This window comes from Rhinolophus sinicus, chromosome 5 (assembly GCF_057876585.1).
Source record: "Rhinolophus sinicus isolate RSI-liver-muscle chromosome 5, RSI-T2T, whole genome shotgun sequence".
Lineage (NCBI taxonomy): Eukaryota > Metazoa > Chordata > Mammalia > Chiroptera > Rhinolophidae > Rhinolophus > Rhinolophus sinicus.
Window position 1 is genome coordinate 94,726,545 of NC_142505.1, and position 22,695 is coordinate 94,749,239.

At 39.6% G+C, this 22,695-nt stretch overlaps 1 protein-coding gene across 1 annotated transcript in view; it reads left to right on the forward strand.

The window, feature by feature from the left end:
- The first annotated feature begins 4,455 nt into the window (after positions 1-4,455).
- Positions 4,456-22,695, forward strand: part of ITK (IL2 inducible T cell kinase) — a 55,925-nt gene continuing 37,685 nt past the window's right edge. The window contains exons 1-2 of the mRNA XM_019740282.3: positions 4,456-4,727; positions 21,957-22,061. Coding sequence (XP_019595841.2) covers positions 4,590-4,727; positions 21,957-22,061 — 243 coding nt within the window. The 5' untranslated portion in view covers positions 4,456-4,589. The remainder of the gene's footprint in view (positions 4,728-21,956; positions 22,062-22,695) is intronic.

Genomic DNA, 22,695 nt, shown 5'->3' on the forward strand with positions numbered 1-22,695 from the left:
TTGCTTCTGCCTTGAGTTTAAAAAGAAAATGCGTTGGAATACATACAAAAATCTATGCAGGTGATCTAAATAGTTGTATTTCTCAACATGCTGATCCCGCTCGTGTCACTTCTCTTTCCCTCCTACTCTCTTTCTGCTCCCTTCTTGTTTCTGTCCTGCTCAGCCATCCTTAGCTCCACTTGGAGCTGAAAATCTGCCCTGCTCCTCACTCTCGTGACTATTTCCCTCTCTCAGCTTCCAATTTCGCTATGTTTTGTAAGCCACCTCAGGGAGCCTTTTTGTTTGTCAACTTTTCATTTGGGAAATTTCCAAACATATAGCAATGTAAAGAGAATAGAATCAAGTACCTTCACTTACTCATCACCCAGCTCAATTGTCAACTCATGGCCAAATATTTTCTTCTCCTCCCCTACCTATTTCTCCCCCTGCAGTAGACTGTCATAAAGCAAATCTCAGGCATTTTATTATGTCATCAATAATTATCTCACTGTGTTTCTGTGCAAAATAAAGACTCCTTTAACATAACAACTGTGCCATTACCACACCTTTAAAAATTATTAACAATTTAATTGATTAATTAATAACGAAGATTAATCATCAAATATACAGTCAGTGTTCTGATTTCCCAGTTGTCTCATAATGGCTACAATTAATTTGCTGGAATCTACAGCCAAACAAAATCATTGCATGCTTAACACATCTCAAAGTCTCTTAATCTATAGGTTCTTCCTCTGGGTTTTTTGTTATAGACGCACATGTCATTTGTCTTTGTTTTGTATATTTTGGATTTACCCAATTGCATATTCATGCAATTGTCATGTTTCTTTTTCCCCTGTTTTGCCATGCATTTGTCGTGTTCCTCTATCTCCTGTAAATCCTGCAAACTTGGATATAAATCTAGAGATTTATGTTTGATTTCTTTCTTTTTTTTTTTTTGGCAAAACTTCTGTGTGGGTGGTTTTATATGCTTCCTACTGCATCATGTCAGGAAACAGAATGTCTGGTATCTCTCTTTTTGTGATGTTAAGATTGAGCCACGTGTTACAGTGTCATCAGTCTAACATATAAATTATAAATTTCCCTAGTGGCTTTTCACATGATGATTTTAGCAGCCATTGGAGATCATTGCCTAGATCCATTATGTCATTAGGATTACAAAGTGGTGATATGCTATCACTCCATTTGTTAGCTGGAATTCTTCTCTAAAGAAGGATTTTCCCTCATTAAATATTTGATTACTAAACTGAGATAAATTTCCTCAGGAAATACTGAAGGATGTTTTCTGCTTTTCCTTTATTTTCCAGTTTTTGGAATAATAAATTAGTTCTCCAGCATCTTCTAACAGTGACCAGGGGTTGGGATTTTTCTTCAAGTAGTTTATGAACTCATGGTTTTAACATTTTGGCTATTCTTCAGTTCATTGCAGTTATAATTCTTTTTGATGCCTAAATTGTTTCATCTTTGACAAGTGGGAGCTTCTTAAATTTGGCTCCTGTGAATTGAACTTTTTAAACTAAAGCAAAGGTATCATTTATCTTTATGTATGTTTTCCTGAAAGTGATAGGGAAAATCTTGGGACCTTAAGGCTACAATTATCCCAGGACAAAGACTAATCCTGGTGAGTGGTTTTGAAGGTGCTATGAGAGAGAGAATAAAATTACTTACGATTGCACTCCATGGAGACTTGGCAAATAAAAGGCTCCATTACAATAGCCACTGATGATACTCTGCTTTCCCACATAAGGCCACTGTGTGAAGTCCATATCTTTCAACCTGAATAGACAAGGTATAAATCTACCCTTTTCAAAGGAGTTTACAGTCTAGTTTAGAATATAATAATGTATTGGTTAGAATTCGGATTGTTGTTTGTGACAACATCAACATTAAAAGGGCTTAGAACATAGAATTTTATTTCTCTTTATGTTAAAAAAAAAAAAAAAAAAGAAAGAAAGAAAGAAAGAAAAAGAAAAGTGCTTCCAAGCTGGCGTGAGGATACAAAGTCATTAGGACTCCAGGCTCTTTCTATCTTATGCCTCATTGTCCTCAATATATAATTTCTACCTCATGATATAAGATAGCTGCTCCATCTCCAACCATCACATCTACATTCTAGTCAGCAGAAAGGAGGAAAAAGAGAATGAAAAGGGTATGATGATTGTCATTAAGGACATTTCTTGGAAGTTGTGGTCATCACTCCTGCTATGTTCCATTATCTAGAAACAATTACATGACTGACAAATATAATCTTTATTCTGACTGGCCAGATAAACTTCAGGGAGTCAGTTACTCTGGAAGAAGAGGAGAGAGTAGATAGATACCTGGAGAAAATAGCAATCACTGTTTCAAGCTCATATTCTGAACAGCAAACAAAAAACAAACAAAAAAAACCTTCCTCTTTTAGGTAGTATATTTCCACACGTCTTAACAACTCAGAATGAGGGAAGGGGAATCACTTAAAGTATCCCCTCCCCCACGATCCTGAGCATCTTGATTATGCTGGGGCATCCAATATATGAAACAAAATTAAGTTGCCGTCTAATAATTTACATTTAAAAATAAATTTTAGATAATTGCAGTCCTATACAGTAGTCATGATTATTTTGTTTCATTATTTATCCATGTCCAGGATATGCTATCTCTGCTTACACTGAGATTTCTTGATTATTTATTTCATGCTAGAAGTAGGAATTGCATACTATATTTCAACTATGTGCTAAATCTAAGGCAAGATGCATAGCACCCACCATTCACAGAGTATATGGGATTTGGGCCTCAAAAGGACCCTCACAGGGAGACTAAGGATCAGAAAGGGTAAGTAGCTCACTCAAAGAGAAATAGCTTAGTAAGCAAGAGAGCTGGAATTTCAACCTAATTTTGTCTGTCTTCAGAACCCATGCATGCTTTGTTTATTATGCCATTCTGGAGGATTTACTTATTTTCTGCTTTTCCACTTAGTCTTACTATATATCATATGAAGAAGCTTCTATGGGCTTCCATTTAAATTTTTAAAAATAATAAACTTCGATATGTTCCTCTCACATGTTTTATGGCCATTGTCTGTTTCAATTGTGCAACCCAGTTTGGTGATTATTCACTCACCACATTTTTCTTAAACATCTTTTCTATGTGCTAGGAACTGTGATGGTTGCTGAGTAAACAATGATGAGTAAAATCACACATAGTCCTGGCCATTCTGGAATTTCTAGACTAGTGGGGGAGACAAACATTAATCCAAAAATTACCCTCCAAAATTTACAACTACAACTGTCATAAGGGATATGAAGAGAAAGGTATAAGGTGCCATCTATATATTACTGGTGGATTTGACTCAGGAAAGCCAGGAAGGCTTCCCTGAGGAAGTGACATGTAGGCTGAGTCTTGCAGTATAATTTAAAGTTAAAGCAGGCAAAGCAGGGGAGAGATGTTTTCAGGCAAAATGAACAGGTGTTCGAAGCGGCACAAGGAGCATGTATGAGGGCTGGAGAACGCATCAGAAGTGTAAGATGAAACTGGCAAGGAAGCCAGAGAGCAGCCCTACAGTGCCTTATGTAGGGGCACTGTTATTCCCTTTCACAGATGAGAAAAATGAGGCTCAGAGCTGTTGAGTAATTTGTCTACAGTCTCACAGCTAGTTAGTTAGTGGAGACGAAACTCAAACTGTGGTAGATAGAACAATGGCTCCCCTACAGATATCCATGTCCCAATCCCAGCAACCTGTGAATATGTTAGGTTACATGGCAAAGGAGAATTAAGATATAAAATGGAATTAAGTTTGCTAATAAACTGACTTTAAAATAGGGGGATTATTTTAGATTATCCAGGCAGGCCCAAGGTAATCTCAAGGATCCTTAAGTATGGAAGATGGAGGCAGAAGAAGAGCTTACAGTTGTAAGAGATGAGAGGCTGCTACTATTATTGGCCTTGAAGATGGAGAAAGAGAGCCAAGACTCAAGGAATGCAGGTGGTCCTAGAAGCTGGAAAGGGCAAGGAAACAGATTCTATCCTAGAGATCCTCCAGAAAGGATCCCAACTCTGCTGACATCTTGATTTTAGACCCGTGAGACCCATTTTGGACTTCTGAACTACAGAAGGGTAAAATAATAAATTTGTGAGCCACTGAGCTTGTGATCATTTGTTACAGCAGCAACAGGAAACTAATACACAAACTATGCCCATTGGCTCCAGAGCCCAGGTTCCTGCCCCTTGTGCTACATGAATTCACTGTTGGATGGGCTAAACCAGGAGCTATATAAAGATTAAACGCCAATCCTTCATATCATTTGGAGTCTAAGGTTTTTCAAATATCACTTCCAAACCATACAGCAAAGAGTGTGTGCATTTTTTTTTTTTACATATGCCTCTTAGTTTTGTGAATTTCGAAAGGATGTGGTTATGGCCTTTGACATCAGAGGAGAAGCTCAGCGATGTTGACTGAACACTGATAGAGAGATAACATTGGAGGCAAGTTGCCTTTGAACAACTCTCTCAAGATCAACTGCCGCCCCATCTCATTCCTTGCCCTGAAGCTGTTTCCTCTGGTTGTGCTGAGGAGTGACGCCCAAAGTGCACTACTTTTCAAGAATTGGATCATGAACAACTTTATCCTCCTGGAAGAACAGCTTATCAAGAAATCCCAACAAAAGAGAAGAACTTCTCCCTCGAACTTTAAAGTCCGCTTCTTTGTTTTAACCAAAACCAGCCTGGCATACTTTGAGGACCGCCACGGGGTATGTGAACATGTTTTCTTTTTTTACAAGAATATCTTTCTATTTAGACTGGGCTGAATCCTGAGGGTATCCACAGAATAAAATAAGTTCACAGGGGCCCTAGACATGCCCATCGTAACACTCTAAAAACTACTAGAAGAGTAATCAGGAGAGAATGTGGAGAAACGTGAAGAGGTGAGGTGGTTGTATTAGGTGATTTCAGTTCTAGAAATTATAAAAGAATAAGTTTAATGATCATGTTCATGAGCTCTTTTTCCCCTTCAAGTTTATGTTTAATTTTTAAATGATAATATCTCATATGGCAAATGTTATGATTGGATAGAATTTGCACTTAATTTGAAATATATTACATTTTATGGCACAGAGATTAATAAAATATTAGTGTTCATTGGGACCTGAGTGATGATCTAGCCCTGTTTCCTTAATTTATAATGGATGAAGCTAGTAATTGGAATGGTTATGTGATGGGTTCGGTGTCAATATTTTTATGAGTCCAGTTCTGTTTGTCTCAATGGTCGTCACTCACCTGATATCTTGGAATAATATTCACGGAGCATGTCATTGTCTAAAATTTGCAAAGCACAATGGTAAACCATTTTATCTCTTGGAAAACTTTCCAGGAGACTAGGTTTATCGTGCACAAAGGGGTATGCAATGCAGACCAATGGTTCTTATGCAGAAGGTTACAGTTGCTTAGCTAACTTAGTCTTTTATATATCGATGGACACTCTTATATTCCATAACATCAATAATAGTAAAAGCAACAGGAATAATAATAATGTAGTCTGGTACCAAAAGGACGGGATGAGGGATACCACACTCGATTTTCCTCTAGATGAGAGAGCATAGGCAATCGTTTCTACCTTCTGTGTCAGGTGTTCTTTATAAAATGAAAGGGCTAGAAATACCACCTACAAAGAGTGCTTCTTTCTTTAAAAATCCTTTGTTTCTATGAAGTAACACTTGTTTAATCCTTTTAGCAATTTTTCAAGCCTGTTTGATTTCTTACTAAATCATTCTATTATTTTCCCATCACTAGGGAGGTAGGGCAGGGGTGTTCATCTATATTTTACCGAAGGGGAAATAACATTAGATGCTTGGGGGTCACTTAGGGACAAAGGTGCTCCGATTCGTTTTTGGGATATGACTTAGTAGGTGCAGGCATGAGTTTGGGTTGTTTTGAGAGCCAGGCTTTGAAGTGTTCAATGAAATGGAGTCCTGAGTAAAGCCAGGCTGTTATGGAGCCTATGGATGCCTGAGCTTTTTAAGTTTCAGGTAAAATAATACACCCTCTTCTTTAGAGGTAAAAATATGTGCTTATCTTCTGCAAACTCTTACTGATAACAATCAACACTCAATCAGAAAGCATACGGAATGACTTGTGTGCAAGACCCCTTTGACAGGTACTCAGTAAGTATTTGTTGACTAAATCAATAGCGAGTCAGCAGTCAAGTGTTGAACTTGGAGGATTCATCCTTTAGAGCTGACAAATCGCATGGCACAGGGTTGAGTTTTTCCTTATTGTGAATGGGATATTAAAAGTTCTTGCTTCATATTGAAAGAGCAGTCATTTGCCTTGAAATATGTTTTCTCAAAGCCCATTTTAGTTTTCAGCAATTTGTTTTCCTGACTCAACACAGCACCATCTCATTTCGTTAGTGCAAATCATTTCTGGGCAGCATTGCTGATTGTGAACTGTTTCGTTGTGAATTCAGGACAATATTATTTTCAAATAATCACACAACCAAATGGTCTTGATTCAAAATTGTCTTAATTATCATTTGCATGAGGACAATGTTGTAAAATCACTCTGCTTCTTCATTTGAACGCCAGTACCCCACTGGCAGCTTAAATACAGATAATTTCTGGAGAGGTAGGTGTTGACTGAGCAATGTGCTTAGTTGCACATGACTGATATCAGATCCTTTTCAGGAGTAACAGAGAGGGCCTCGGGCACTTTGGGTAAGTATGGGCTGGCAGGGGCTGCATAAATGCAGACAAGCATCACGGCTTGGTTATGCCAGTGTAGCCAACTAGAGCTGGATTCAGATCCTGCCTCTATCACTTTCTAGATGTAGGCAAAATAGTTCACTTCTTTAAGCCTCTGTTTCCTGTTTGCAAAGTAAGAACCCCAATACTACCTACCTCAACTGATGAGGAGTATTTCATGAGAAAATTATGGGATAAGTTTGGCACTAAGTGTACCATCTCAACCTTCTGAACGGCCCTCAGGAGAACTGGAAAGGTTTCCCTATTTTCATGACTGCACCTTAGGAATCAAGTTTACTGTGCTCACTATGGAGACCATTACCATTTATGTGGGACAAGATAAACCGTCAAGATGACCATTCTAGTCAGTGCCTGGACAAGGGTCACCACGTCTTATGGACGCTTCCTTTTAGTCTATACTCTGATCTAGCAGCAGAAACGTCTCTTGCAACATGCATCCACCCTAAATTAAACACGACAGGCAGAGATGGTCCCTTTTTCTGGCTTTTGATAGCATTACTGCATAGTGGTCAAAGCCACAGCTTCTGGTGTTAGACAGGTCTGGGTCAAAGAGCAGTTCTAACCACTTAAGACTGTGGCTTTGTGAAAATTGATTAACACTGTTCAACCCTCTCGTAAGCTATTTACATGTTTTAAAATGATTAAACATTCTTCCTTGATCCTGTTTCCTTTAAATGAAATGGGGGGGTCACTATTATTCTAATAGTAGTAACTAATATTTGCTGAGCACTTATCGTGTATTAGTCACTGTGCTAAATGTGGATTATTTCATCTAATCCTTAGGAACTGGTTTTACCACCCCAATTTACATATCAGGAAACTGAGTCAAAGAGAGTTAAAATAACTTGTCTGAGGTTCCATGTGTCTCCAAAGCCTACACAGCCTCCCTGACAAATGGTACTTAGTATTATTAATGGTTGTTACTGATAGGTAATTGGCGACTCCAGTGGGTTTTTACAAAAGTTACAATGCCTTCTTGCTTTAAAGTCCTCAACATAAGGGCCATCCTGGACGTCAGCAACCCATGCTATATGGGTCTTCTGCAGTGAAGTTTGTTATAAGCTGTATCATTTCCACATAGACTCCAGGACAAATCCTTGTCTTCATTCACCCCAGGGAGCACCACTGTGTACCCACAAAGAGATGAGAGCCCGGGCAAGCTTTGCTTCCTCAAGTTCCTCTAGAATCTGTCCACTTCTCTCCATTTCCTACAATCACCTTCCTCATGAAAGCCCCCAGCATCCCTCACCTGGGACTGCTACCACCTCCTAAGTCTTTTGCACCCACAATACCCTGGCCCCCCACTACTCCATTCTCCCCTCCCCACAGTAGCCAGCATGAGCTTTCCACATGGTGACAGTGATCATGTCCTAATGCCCCTCATCAGAAACTGACTTGTCCCTTCAGTGGTTCTCCCATTTTCCCTGAGAGTGGACATCAAAATCTATTACATGGTCTCCTCTAGCTCAGCTCATGCCCCTCTTTCTTCCGTCTCTCTGGGCTCTAACCACACAAGATTTTCTTCAGTTTTAAGATCTCCACTTTAAGTCATTTGCTTAGGGACATCTTCCATGATTTCCTTAGACTAGGTCATCTCCTCTCGTTAGGCTCTGCCATAGCAACACACACCCTTTCTTCACAGCACATGCCAAAGTTATAATTACCCATTTATTAATATGATTACTGTACTAAAGTCATTCTTCCGACCCACCCTCCAGTAGACTATAAGCTTTATGAGGGCTAGCACCCAATTTGCTGAAGATGGCATCACCAACGTCTAGGACAGTGCCTGACATACACTATTCACTCATTAATTATTTGTGGGAGGAGGAAGAGGAGGGTAGAAGGGAAGAAAGGAAGGAGGAAGAACATGAGGTATACTACAGTTGGAGAGGTTAGAGTCACACAAATGAACCTCTAACAGAACCAGGCTCAAGACATAAGAGTAGAGAACAAAGTAAGTGATATAGGACTTCAAACAGGAAATTTCTGACTATAGGAGTAAGTTAACAAGACTCCCTGGAGGTAGCAGTTCAAAGCTAGGCTTTGAACAAGGAAGAGGAAGATTCAGGTGGTTGGAATTTTAAGAGTTGGGTCAGAGAGACACGTGTAGGAACCAGGAGATGGGCCAGCCACCCCCACCCCCTTCTTATTTTAGGAGAACCAAGCAACTCTGTTCTTTTTTTTTCCCCCTCCATCCTATCTTCCCTTTCCTTCCCTTATACAGCTAAACCCTTTGTAGATAATATTCTTAAAGCTACCTGAGCATTTTTGCTTTAGACTTTCATCAGTCATGGTCTCTCTCCACTTCATTCCTTCGTGACTGAGTTGCCTTCTAGCTGGGCTCTGGCTGACACTTGATGCTCCATACAATCTATTATCCATGCAAAACCTAGAATGAATTTTAAAAATGACAAAGTGCATATTTCCCCCTACTTTAAAGCCCTCTGTGGCTGTTTAGAGTATTTAAATAAATCTTATCATTTGCAACACTCTTCATTCTGTGGCCCCTACGTGTCTTTCCGATTTCACTTCACACCACACTTTCCTGTATCCATCATGCTTCTATCACATTTGCCTTCTTTCTGAGCCTTGAAAACCCCAAGCTAATGCCTCCCCCACCCCAACTCCCACCTCCACGCTAGAGACTTTCTTCCCCTCATCAATGAATTATTAGGCCTGCTGAAGAAAGGAGATCTTCCAGGACCTAATTTTCATCAGTCTGGGTTTGCCTTTAGGAAACTGGGGTGGAGGTTGGGGGAGCCTCACTTAAAGTGATTTAGAGGAGAAAACAGAAGCTCTGAAAGCTTTCCCATACATATGAAATTCCCTTTTTAGAACAAATGTCTACTCAGTGCCTTGAAATTCAGTAAAAAATTGTCAGTATTTTAATAGAATAAGAACCTGATCCTAAGCCTTATGTTGCCATATAATCCCCACTAACCTCAAGTTTTTATACGCTGCTTTCTCACTGTATTTTAATATTTATAAATTTACAAATATAAATTTATTTATTTATCAATATTTAAAAAGTCACAGAAATTATACCTGCTTGTTATAAAAAATTCCAATATAGGACTTTTCCCCTCAAACTTACGTATATGCTGCCAAAGCTTTTGAATTTTAATTTATTTATGTTTACCTAACACTAGCTATATCAAGGAAATGTTTCTATTTTTGGTATGTTTAGATTCCTTCCTTTGTTCAGAAAACATTTCTTGAGTGCCTACTATATGCTCGGTTCTGTGCTATGCTAGGGATACAGTGGTAAATAATAGAGACAATGTACCCACCCTCATAAGCCTATGTGCTGGTGGAAGAGACGGGTATATAAATACATGGGGCAGATATAGACTGTGGTATGTTCGATAGAAAGACTAAGCAGTAGCTGGGGCCGAGGTTGGAAGAAGGATGGTCAGAGAAGTATTTATAGCTGATGTCTGTGGGGACAGCAGATTATACAAGGGGCAAGAGTAGAAGCCAGGAAGCGGTAGAGGCGGATCTGGATGGATGCTTTCTTCTGATCTACTGGGTAGGATGCTGTGAGCAGCTCTGAATTGCCCTTCAGTTATTTTGTGTTTTAACTTTCTTATAGCATCCCTCTCCCTCAGGGTACTTTGTCCAGAATTGTTCTACTCCATATTTTGGTAGAAAAGTGTCTGGTGTCTAACCTGCCTCATGACCAACACTGAGCTCAGGCAGGCTTTAGCAGCAAGGACTGAAAACCAGTGAAATCCACTTTGATTAATCTCAAAAGACAGAGCATCAAGACTTCAGATCCCCATACTGTTAAAAAAAAGAAAGAAAGAAAGAAACAATTGCATACAAAATATTCTCTGTAATTCTCTTGTCTGAAGACATTAATGTCTCTGTGAGAATGATCTTTTTTCTCATGCAGACATAACTTTCATATAGTTATAAACATAGAGCATGACAATTTCATATTCTATTTTTTCCATATATTCTTTTGCAGATACATTTCCCCACATCTACATGAAATCATTTTCTCATATATATGATTTTCTGATGATCAAGTTGGTTCATTTTAGAGATATACTTATCTGTTTTATATATCTGGACAAAGTGATGAATTTATCTGTCATCTATTGTGTGACATTTCAGGTTGTTTCCAGGTATAGTGAAAACATTGAAAAATAATAGTATACCTAACACAGGATTGTCTCCTTTTTAAAATTGGCCCCTTAGGATAGCGTACCACACGTGAGATAACAGTGTCATAGGATAAGAACATTTTATGGCCCTATCATTCGTTGCTGCATCATCTCCCAAAGAGACTGAAGCAATGTACGGAGACACCAATGTTACTAGAACCATTAGAGAAGATTATGCTTCTAAGAAGGAGCTAATAGAAACAAAAGAATCTCACTGTTGTGATTTTCTTCTTTTTTTTTCCCCTTCTTCTGCCTCCCTCCCCCCCCCCCCCACTCCCCACTCCAGTTCAAGCTGTTGTTTCTCAGTCTAGTTGTGTAGGACACAGCGCCCTGGCCCATGCTGGTATTATGAGCCTTGCAGCTGAGGCAATCAGTCACCGGGCATCTGTCGCCTGCTCACAGCAGCTCAGGGCAGCTCTCGTTGGCTGCCCGCCACTCACGCTGGCCACCAGCTGCTCCTGGCAGCACACAGTAGCCCACAGCAGCTCATGCCGGCCTCCAGCCGCTCATGGCAGCCTAGCTCCAGGGAGAGCCATTGTTCACAATCTTAGCTGTAGAGGGCGCAGCTCATTGGCCCATGTGGGAATCGAACCTATGACCTTGGTGTTAGGAGCACGGCGCTCCAACTACCTGAGCCACCAGGCCGGCCCGTGGTGATTTTCAAGTACACTATTTTTATAGGTTTTGAATGTTATGGTGAGAGAGAGGAAAAATATATAATATTTTATACATGGGGAAAATTATTTGATTTCAAGTCAGTCATAGATATGTAGATGAACCCATCATTTATATAGTGGGATTTAAGGGCTGCTGAAAAGCCTTCTAATCTGCAAAACATCAGTCTCCCCAGTTAATCATCTTAGGGGATTTGAAATGTTCACATGAATGAGCTCTTTGGATTAAATCATCAAGTGTATTAAGAAGCAAATGAGGTACAGGAGGGTATCACATAAGCCATTTTTTATTGCTCTATAGAAGTCAGCTGTAATTTTAGATAAGGCCTAAAGGACTGAAAGTCTCAGACAAGCTGTACTTCTGTAATTCTAGAAAAGTGGGATGAGGTGAGGAAGCAACAATATGACAGTTTAATAGAATGGAGACCTGGAACTAATTAACCTGGGTGACCTTGGTTAATCCCTTATTCTAGCTGACACTTAGTTTTCTTGTCCATAATATCAAGGGATTAGACCAGATCAGTGGTGTCCAAACTTTCCGAAGCATGGAACCCTCTTTTAGTACAAAATCATACCTGTCATCTATATCCCCATATATGAAACAGATAGAAGTGAAAAGGCTCTGGTTGGAGTGAGAACATAAAGTCTGCCTTGAAACCTACCCCCTTGGACTTCCCCTTGACCTCAATGCAATGATCACCAAGCTGCCTTCCAATTCTATGACCTGTCTCTCCAGGGTGTAAATTGAATAATAGAAATGAAAAGACAAGAGCCAATTTAGAAAGTCATTTCACCTTGAAGCTTCACCTCTAACACAAAGAGTTGGATTGAATGTCCTCTAAAGTAGAGCTCAAAAAAAGGTGGAAACTATGGGATTGTATTTTTCTGCCAATGATATGAATTCACAAATAGACATGGAGATTAGCTAAACATGGATGCCTTTCCATGAAGTAATCCATCTAAGAGATGATTAACAACTGTGTGGCTGATAAGCATGCTGTCAAAATCCAAGCATGACCATAAGGACATACCCTAAAAAGAAGGCAAATGTTTCCAACATAACCAACGTAAAATCTAAAATAATACAAGCCAATATTTAATGAGTACTTGCCGTGTTTCAGGGTACTGGGTTAAGTGCTGTGCATGTATCATATCATAAATATCCACATTCACGATATCCACATGCAGTAGGTCCTATTGCTATCCCCATTTTATTGATGAAAAAACAGAACCTTAAAGAGGCTAAGTGTCTTTTTTGAGGTCACAGTCTGGGACAAATATTAAAAAGTTGGATTAAATGTTCTTCAATAGGTATTTTCAGATCTAAGCTTGTTTGGATCTGAGCAGTCTTCTAATAGAAGCTGTGGTGACTGATAAGGGAGAGTTGGGGCAAAGATTCATTGGTGAGTTTCCAACACTGTCTAATGGAGGTTTCCAGTGGGGACCAGCAGGAGTGGTCCGGTTAGCCCAGCAGGCTTACCTGAATGACTGTACTACACCACCACCAATAATCACCAGCATCTTTACAAGGAGAGGACTGAACACGTTCCTATGGATTTCTCTCATTTAACACTCACAACTCTTTGAAGAAGATAAAAGTCAAATTCCGTTTTAGAGAGGAAGCAATTGAGACACAGGGTAGTTATTTGCCCAAAGTCACAACAGTGGCAATAAGAGTAAAAGCAACAGCTTGCTTTGGGATTAGTCATTGCCTGTACTTTGATCCCACACTCATTGTTAGTGTGTCCTTTTCTGAGAGCTCTTTGGGTGCCCAACTAGAATTTAATTCTGTGAGAATTCTCTGAGAAACTGACACAAGCATCGTGGCCATTCTGTGTGTGAGTTTGCCAGTCTCTTACGATTCTGCAGAGTGTGTTTCTGTCCTCCTGGACTCTGTGGGCTGACAAAAATGAGCTTCTGAACTACCTGAGGCTCTGATGCTGGAGTGACCTCTGCCAAGGAAAGGTGCTGTATAAGCCTCAGCTCTATTTAGTTTACCAGACTAGCTTATCATAATAACAGCTGACCCTCATTGGGCACTTCCTGGAAATAACATTCTGGGAAAGCTATTCCCAGAGTGAGTGGCAATACAGAAAGACCACCAGGTAGTGGGTATCAGCCAAGACTAGGGGCCCAGAAAGTGAGATTGAGAGCACTAACACCAAATCTTCCCCTGTTTCACAATCCTTACTGTGGCCAATTTCATGTACAATGATCCAATTATGTGTTTCCCAAATTGGGTTGCACTAGGCACAAGATGGTACGTGGATAAATCTGGTTTTGACATGTTTTTAATTTAATAGTTATATTTATTACAATTTATATTGGAAAAGTGTTTTTAAACTTATGCTAGTACTTTAAAACTTCCTTTGCGAATAAACGTGTTAAATGAGAAAGTAAATTAATTTAAAGAATAATATTAAGTATGTAATGCCATTTGATGGTCTGGATTATGACCAAAATTACATAGGTGATTTGCAATACTTCTGGAAGACCAATCCATGCTAACATGCAAGCAGCTGTATCATTCTTTTTTATGATTACATAATATTTCATTGTATGGATTAAAAAATATTATCTTGATAGACATTTAGTCTGTTTCTAATTACAAACAATGAGGAATGAATAAAATTGTAGGTACACCACTTTCTATATGTATGACTATGTCTGTAACAGGGGTTCTCACCAGGGGCAATTGTGCCCATCATTTGCAAGGTCTGGAGAAATTTGGGGTTGTCATTACTTGGGACAAGGGACATTTGTGGGTAGAGCCAGGGATGCTGCCATGCACAGCACAAACCCACAACAAAAAGTTATCTAGTCCAATACATCAACAGCGACCAGGCGGAGAAGCCTTGGTTTATACAAAACATTTCTAGAAGTGGAATTGCTGTGTCAAAGGATATTCGCATCTGTTATTTTGTTGACCATGACCAAGTTATTCTCCACAGAAACTGTACCAATAAACATCCCCCAGGGCCATGTGTGAGATGTTTGTTTTTTCAAAACCTCCCCAACACTATTATCATATGTCTTGATCTTTGCTAGTCCGACACCTTTAAAACATGGTATCTCGGTATAATGTATCTGCATTTATGTTACTGTAGTGAGTTGGAGCATCTTTTCATATATTTAAGAGCAATTTTATATCCCTTTTGCCCATTTTTCTATAATGCTGCTAGTATTTTCCTTAGTAGTTTGTAGGGGCTCTTTATCTACTAGATAAATACTTTATACTGGCTTTAACTTACCTCTTCATTGTCAAGAGGTTTTTACCCACTGGCCAATCATTCTGGAAATCTCACTCAAATCATTTATATTAAGAGTTTTGTCTTAGGTCCACAAATAACACTTTCTGCTGCACACTTGGTCTTACCTGCTATTCCCTCAGCCAACCAATTAACGAGTATTAATTAATCGCCTCTGTACAAGGAGTTATTTCCTGAAATGCAATGAAATTTTTATTAATTTACATACGTTGGCTACCGACTCTCTAGTGCTTGAAAAGTAGATACAAAAATATACTCCTCCAACTCATTAAAAATCTCATATCACTATTCTGGAAATAAGGAGGCTTTTGAAAGAGTGTTCACAGAGCAGAAACACTGAGAGATAAAATGCACCGGACACCTTGAGGAACTCCTTAGTACTGGTATATAGCACTTCGTGTCTGCATGAGTCCTTTCTCTCTGCCCACCTTTGTAAGCACATTTAAACAAACGTGCTTTCTAAAGGCTGGCATCACTAATATCTTTATCTAATATGAATGAGGATGGAAATTATTCCTGAATTCTTGCTTCACTTCTAAGATAAATATACCCACATAAAAACACAGAGTTGCTTTATTAGAATTTATAAAGATAATGGCTATCACTCAAGAAGACCATGAGAGGACTTGTCATGAACTTGAACCTCCACGGATTCAAAAGAGCAGGTGACAGGTGCTGTCTGGCTGCTGCCTACAGCAAATGGGGTCAGGGGCAAAGAGCTGCCTTGTTTTGCACACCCAGTATTTGATGTGTATCCCTCACCCTTCTCCCCTAGCCAACTGCCAGATTTGTATTACAGTGTCGTGTTTTTAAAAATTGCGGACTGCTTTAAAATTTTATTTTCATTCTTCTGCTTAGTAACTTTACACGCTCACTGTAAAAACTTCAGATATTACAGAAATATTAACTTCCATTATGAAAGTCTGTCATAGTGCCACCCAGAAGGGAGAGCCAGGGCTCGCAGTGCTACTTCTTGTATTATTTCTTTGAGTTTTGCATAAACAAATCCATATTTTATTATATTTTCCCCAAAATGAGATGATGTTTCATCTATTGCTTTAAACCTGCTTTTCACATTGAATACATTTATTTTTGTCCCTCCATATAGATCAACTTTCTCTTTGTTAATGGCTACAGAGTAAACGCAGGATAGAGGAATCATAACTAATTTAACTGTTTGTCTTTGATGGATATTTAAATTTCTTTAGGTATGTTTTATTGCAATACATAATGCCACTATGAATGTCCTTTTATCTACATCTTTATATATTTTGAACAGATGTTTCCATAGGATAAATCCTATAAGGGAAATATATATATATATATATATATATATATATATATATATATATATATATATATATATATTTCACTGTTTTAAAATACAGGAAAAGAAATACATGTGCACGGTAAAATAGTGAAACAGTATAGGAGGATATGAGGTGAAAAATAAAGCTCTCTTTCTATTTCCTGCTCCCAAACCTCAGTACCACTTGCACGACTATCTGCTCGTAGTAGTTTCTTGTGAAAACATGCATTCATAACTTTCACAGAGGATCACAATTTGCCTTCTGGAATCTGTATGAGATCATTTTCCTTTCTTTTTCCTCCTTACCTTTTTGTATTTTGTAAAATACTCACTTTTTTCTTTTGGGTAGTCAGGGTGCTACCACCGACAAGATGGCAGACTTGAAGAAAACCTAGCTTGTTTCCCCACTGCACAACCAGCCTCATAGTAAACCACAGTGTGAAAAGCTGAGGTAGGGAAAGCCAGATGACTCTGGTTTCCCATGACTAAAAGGTCTTGTGGAAAAGAGGAAAGAAAAGAAGGCAGATGTGGGGTGGATCATAGTTCCCTGGCTTTAAATTGGCCTAGGAGCCCCCAAATCAGCTCCCTTAGTTCCAGATCTTGCCAGAATTTCAAAGTTTAGTGGTGATAGACTCAGGTGAAAGTGGGTTGGGGAGGGGAGGAAACAGCAACAGCTAATTACAAGTTGCACTTGTGTTTTAGAATATGCTACTTTTTCCATAGAGATAGTAACAAGCACAGCTTTACTGGGTATCAAGCAACATGTTAGGTGACTTCCTGCGGTGCAGGTCATAACCCCACGACACATAACCCCACGACACAGCTGTCAGCATCCCCATTACTCCTGTAGAACTAAAAGAACTACAAAGAGCTAAGAGAACTAAATTCAGAACTGAGACAACTTGCTCAATATTACCTGTCATCATAGGGATTCAAACCATGGCTTTTCCTTGTTCCAAACCTCTTCTTTCCTCCCCCACAGCTCAAGAGTTACCTTTGTTATAAAAGAAGGCTGAGTGAGTTAGGAGACTGGGAGGGAATTCTAGGGTTGTCTCTAGCATGTTTTGCAGAAGGGAGGAAACTAGAATCCGGAAGACCTCTTGAAACCGATGTTAGAACTGATATTCTGCATTCTTCCAGAGGTGGGGAAAACAACCCCCCAAGTCAATCACTCAAGTTTCATTTCATAGGATATCAGTCTTAATTTCAATTGTGTCATTGTGTGATTTCAGGTTGGTACAATGGCTGTACTATACCCCAGAAGAGACAATGAGCAAAACATTTGAAAAATGCTTTATTACAATCATCATCAGAAAGATTTCCTAGTCTTAGAGAAACTCTGATAACGGCAGCATGTGGTTACATTTACAGTGTGATCTGGGAAAGTTAAATACTCACTCCCCTTGGTTCCCTTTGAAAAATACTCTCTCAGCTGATGCGTGAAATTCCATTATCAAAGTTTCCTCTTGGCTTAAGTCCTCTAATACAAACTGTTCTAACCCAAACTCCTCTGAAACAAGCTGAGCATTAAGCTGTCAGTAAGTTAAGCCTTTGGTGAATGACTATTTGAGGAAGGTTTTGACAGGAAAGTGGGAGAGGAAGCAAAAAGCTAAAGCCCTCACATTTCCAAAGTGAGAGCACATGTTAGGAAGACCAGGAAACCTGTCATGGCTTTGCTCTGATTTTACAAATAATTGGCAAAATAAACAAATGACTCCGGAAGGTCAAAATCACCAGTACTGACAGTTAAAAATTAATGTTGTATCCCAAATGGTGGTTCTTAGTTACATATTTGCCTGAAAGAAAATCCCCAAAGAAATTGTAGGCACATAAAGCAAGAGAACAAGGTCTTGTTTCATGGGCAGCATTTGGAAAAGGAAAGGAAAGAAACGCCTGAGTGATTTGTTTAATCATTTGAATGATTTTATTTTGCTAGTAGGCTTACGCATATGTCATTCTTTTAAATCCTCTACATTAACCCATGATTCAGAAACTATTTAAAAAAAAAAAGGCGCTGCCTCAGATTGCACAGCTGGCCAAGCAGATGTGGGTCTGCCTGACCTGAAAGCTCCATTTTTGTCCCATTCTGCCTCACCAGAGCAGAAAGGTCACATTCTGCTGTTTTTCAGAAGGCTGGGGATGTCCTCTTTCATGGGTATCAGACATACAACTTCTCACTGATGTATCTGCTGGACTAGCCAAGCTGCCAAGGAGCCAATGTTATGGAGCCAGAAGGGGCTGCTCTGAGGAACCAGGGAAAATGCTCCCCCTTTGAAATGCAGCATAAGCATTGCCTGACCAAATGGGGCAGAAACAAATCTCTATTGGGGCACAGCTTGAAGAAATCAGTCATGCAATTGATTGTTCAGTGTTGGGTCCAGGGAATAAAAGTCTTCTGTGGAAAGTTGGGGCAAGTACAAAGCCATGACACATAGTCACTAAGCGCTCAGGCTCTGGAGTCATAAGAGTTGAGCTTGTGTGCTGCTCTTCCACTTCAGAGACTCGGCCCCTTTGAACCTCAACTTCCTCACCTGTAAAATGGGGACCCTGGTTAAATAAGATGGCACATTGCATGTGTGAAGTATAGAAAATGCTCAAAAACGTTATCGTCTTTTACTTTTTTCCTGCCTCTCTCTTTGAAAGCCACAACCCCAAATTCTATTTCATAACAATATTTTAACATAAAGAGAAAGGAGATACAAAAGTCACTTCCACAAACTTGACTTTGTACACACATGTGGGCATCAGCTTCCTGTTGGATTGTGTTGGACCCATGCCAGATGTCCGGGGTGAAGCTTAGGAATGGGAGGACAGCTTTGAACATGGCCAAGAGTCAAGGCCCAGGGAGATCCTGTGACTTTCACTTCAAGTGATGCAGACAGAATAACGAGGAAGTACCGAGGGCATGTTTTATTTGGTGTCTCTCTTTCCCTGGTGGCTTTTGTGTGGTTTCCTTGGAAGCTTTTACCCTGGCATTTTTCAGAAATAGTGCAGTTGTTTGGGATGATTACAGGCAATCACCATTTCCCAGAGAAGAAACTGTGTTTAGCTAGTTGACCAGCTGCTCCCCAGTGCCTGGCTCTGGAAAAGCACAGCTGGTTTGTTGTTTACCACGTCTCACATCAGATCTTATAATATCGAGAAGAATGGCCTGAGGGCCTTTGGAGAGACTGACAAAGCAGGATGGATTGTGAAGGAGGAACCTGAGCACTCATGGGAAAGAGAGAGAGTTTTGACAGTAGAACATGAAATCCATCCAACAGAAGAACAAACCTGATAGGAGACTCACCTAACAGATCTTTAAAAATCCATTTCTTTGAACTCAAAGAAATCAAAGGAGATCATCTGAGTTTAGAGAAGTCTTCCTTGGAAATCTTGAAGCCACATTATCCCATAAGGTAGCTACCAACCATGTGTGGTTACTGAGCTCTTGAAATGTGGCAAGTCCAAAATGATACGTGTTTTAAAATACATGATCTCAAAGACTTAGTATTAAAAAGTAATATAGGTCATGAATTTTTTATGGTGATTACATGTGAAAATGATAGTATTTTAGATATACTTATTGGGTTAAATACATTCTTAAACTTAATTTTGTTTCTTTTTGCTTTTTCTGTGTGGCTACTAGAAAATGTTAAGTACATAATTGGCTCACATTATGTTTCTATTGGACAGCACTGCGTTAGAATTTCATTTAGAATTTGTATCCCTACTCACAACTCCAGTTACTGTTTAACACCACTTTATACCCTGATTATGATGCTCTCGGGCTATTAATAACAACCACTTATCCAGAACTTTTCTACCCCAGGGCTTTTGCTCTTACAGTTCACTCAACCTAGGATGCTCATTCACCCGGACCTTCTCATGGTGGGCCCCTTTTTCAGCTTTCTGACGTCTTCTCAAATGCCCTCTCTCCAGAGAGGTCTGCCCTGACCACAAGTTGATCACATCATCCTGGTTCTATTTTCTTTATAGCACTTGTTTATATTATCTGTCTTCCCAATAAAACTGTGAGCTCCATGAGAAAGTCTACTACTTTCATCTCTCTATTTTCTGCCCTCAGAACAGTGCCCAGCTTATAGCTGACCCACAATAAATTTTTCCTGAATGGCTACATGCATTAGCCTTAAATCTGAGTGAGACTGTTTAAATTGCATTCCACTTGGCACCCTTTATTCATACCATCTTAACATGAGCACTTGTGGTGGACCAGCCACTGTTCTAGGTCTTGGGGATAGTGACAGATGTCCTGGTCTCCAGTCTCTGGGAGCATAGGATGTGGTGGGTTCCAAGGACAAAAATGTCTGCAAATGGAGTTGCCATATTACTGCCATGAGCTTTTGTTGCATTTCATTGTGTGTCCTACTAAGGAAATAACCCAACAGAGGTTGAAAAACAAGATAACCTCAAAGCTCAGACTTTCTGTTTACCCGTAGCTGCAGATGGTTGTTGGAAAGGCTGCTCCCTGGTACTCTTCTGTTTTTGAAAAACAGATTAACCATTCCAAAGACTATGATTATGGGCAGAATCAGGGCATGCATTTCTAGCTTTGGAAGACTATAACTGAGAAGATAGTTTGAGTCCAAAGGGCACGTATTTTCAGAGGTTTTTAAGGGAAGACTGACCTGTTTATTCATTGCTAGATTACAAAGCGACTGTACACCACTGTGAGGAGCAGATGCTCTTTTTTTTGTTTGGATATATCCCACAAATGTGTGTGGGAAAGACAACTGCATTCCAAACGGTTAACCGTGACTACCTCAGGGTTATGGAGAAAGGCAGGATAATAAGACACTATAAATATTTTCGTCACGTACCTCCATATTGGTTTATTTTTGTTACAACGACCATGGAAGATTTTTGTACTTTCGAAATTGAATAAAGTAGATTTTAGAGTGAAAACTTAGAAACACCAGAAAGCTTCCCTGTATTTGATAGGAGGTACTTCTCACATCTTGACATTTTTCATCTCAGTTCTATGCCTCAGCTACTAAAGTAAAGGCCAGCAACCGGGTTGGGTATCAAAAAATAGGAAATAAAGATTGATCTCACTTCTGGGGAATTTGGTGATATTCATGGCTCCCTGAATATCAGCTTAGAGCACTCATATAAAACAACTCTCTTACTATATAGCTCTTCCTTAACCTCTTTAATTGGTAGAGTACCCCTTACTGAGGGCACCTATGATAAGCTAGATAATGTGTTGACATATTCCCATTTTATTTTCTAATCAACCCTTAAATGGTAGGTATTATTGTCCTCCCTTATCAGGTGTGGAAATTGGAGTTCTGGGAGGTTAGGTGAATGGCCCAAGGTCACAGAGCTAGTTAGAGACAGAGCCCAACTTTGAACTTAGCCCTTTCCAAAATTTTGTCCAATTCACCATCATTTGCTATCTCTTTCTAAGGGATAAAATATAATGAAGTAGTTTGCAACTGGTTCCACAGCTGAATTAAACTATCGTCAACGGAAGCCTCATTCTAGGCACTTGTGAAAGGCTTGTGATATCCAAAAGCTTTTCCTTAACTGCCTTTCCCTGGAGCCTGATAGCCCACTGGTAGAATCAGTCCCATTGGGTATAGATGATTCAAAGAGACTGTTCTCCTAGGAGTCTGATCAGAGTGTCCTTCTCAGGCACTGAGGGCCAATAAGTAGATTCTGTATATTTAGGGGGCTGGGGAGGGGTGGAGGTGGGTTGCGGAGGTGGTTTACAAAACTAATGGATCTTATCTAGTAATGGATTTCTGGAAGCAACCTTGACAAAAAGATTGTCTTCTTTTTCTCCCCCACAGAAAAAGCGCACTTTGAAGGGCTCCATTGAACTCTCCCGAATCAAATGTGTCGAGATTGTAAAAAGTGACATTAGCATCCCTTGCCACTATAAATACCCATTTCAGGTAAGTCCATCATGCCTGAGGGGACTAGTTCCTCATTCCTTTTATAATGGTTGAAATTCTCAGTCATTGTAAGAGATGGCTTTGGTCTAGGGTTAGAACTTAGACCAAGACCAGAAGAAAGGTGCTGTGTTCTTCCAATCAATTTCACATTCATTCATTCATTTATTCTACAAATATTAAGCACAAAATCTTGAAAAAGTTGTCATTCCTCATTCTCCTTCCCCTTATGTCTTCCCTGCCTCAAGGAAAGTCCTAATTACTCTGCTCCCGGGGGGAGGAAAAAGACCATCAGGGACCCCAAGCCTAATGTTCTTTAAGTGCAGTTTACTCATGATTTGGGGCAATGGATTGCAATCCTTGGTTAGAAATTGCTTGGAGGTTCTGGGGTCAAAAGAATCAGATTTTACAATCTGAGAACTATTTGGAGTTGTGCTGCCCAACACAGGGGCCAATAGCCAGCCACATGTGGATGTTTAAATTTAATGTGAATTAATTTAAGTTAAACAATATTAAAATTTCAGCTCCCGAGTCACACTAAGCCACATTGAATGAATGAACATTTCACGCGTTCAGTAGCCACACATGGCTAGCAGCTTCTGTATTGGACAGCACAGATGATAGAACACTTCCTTCC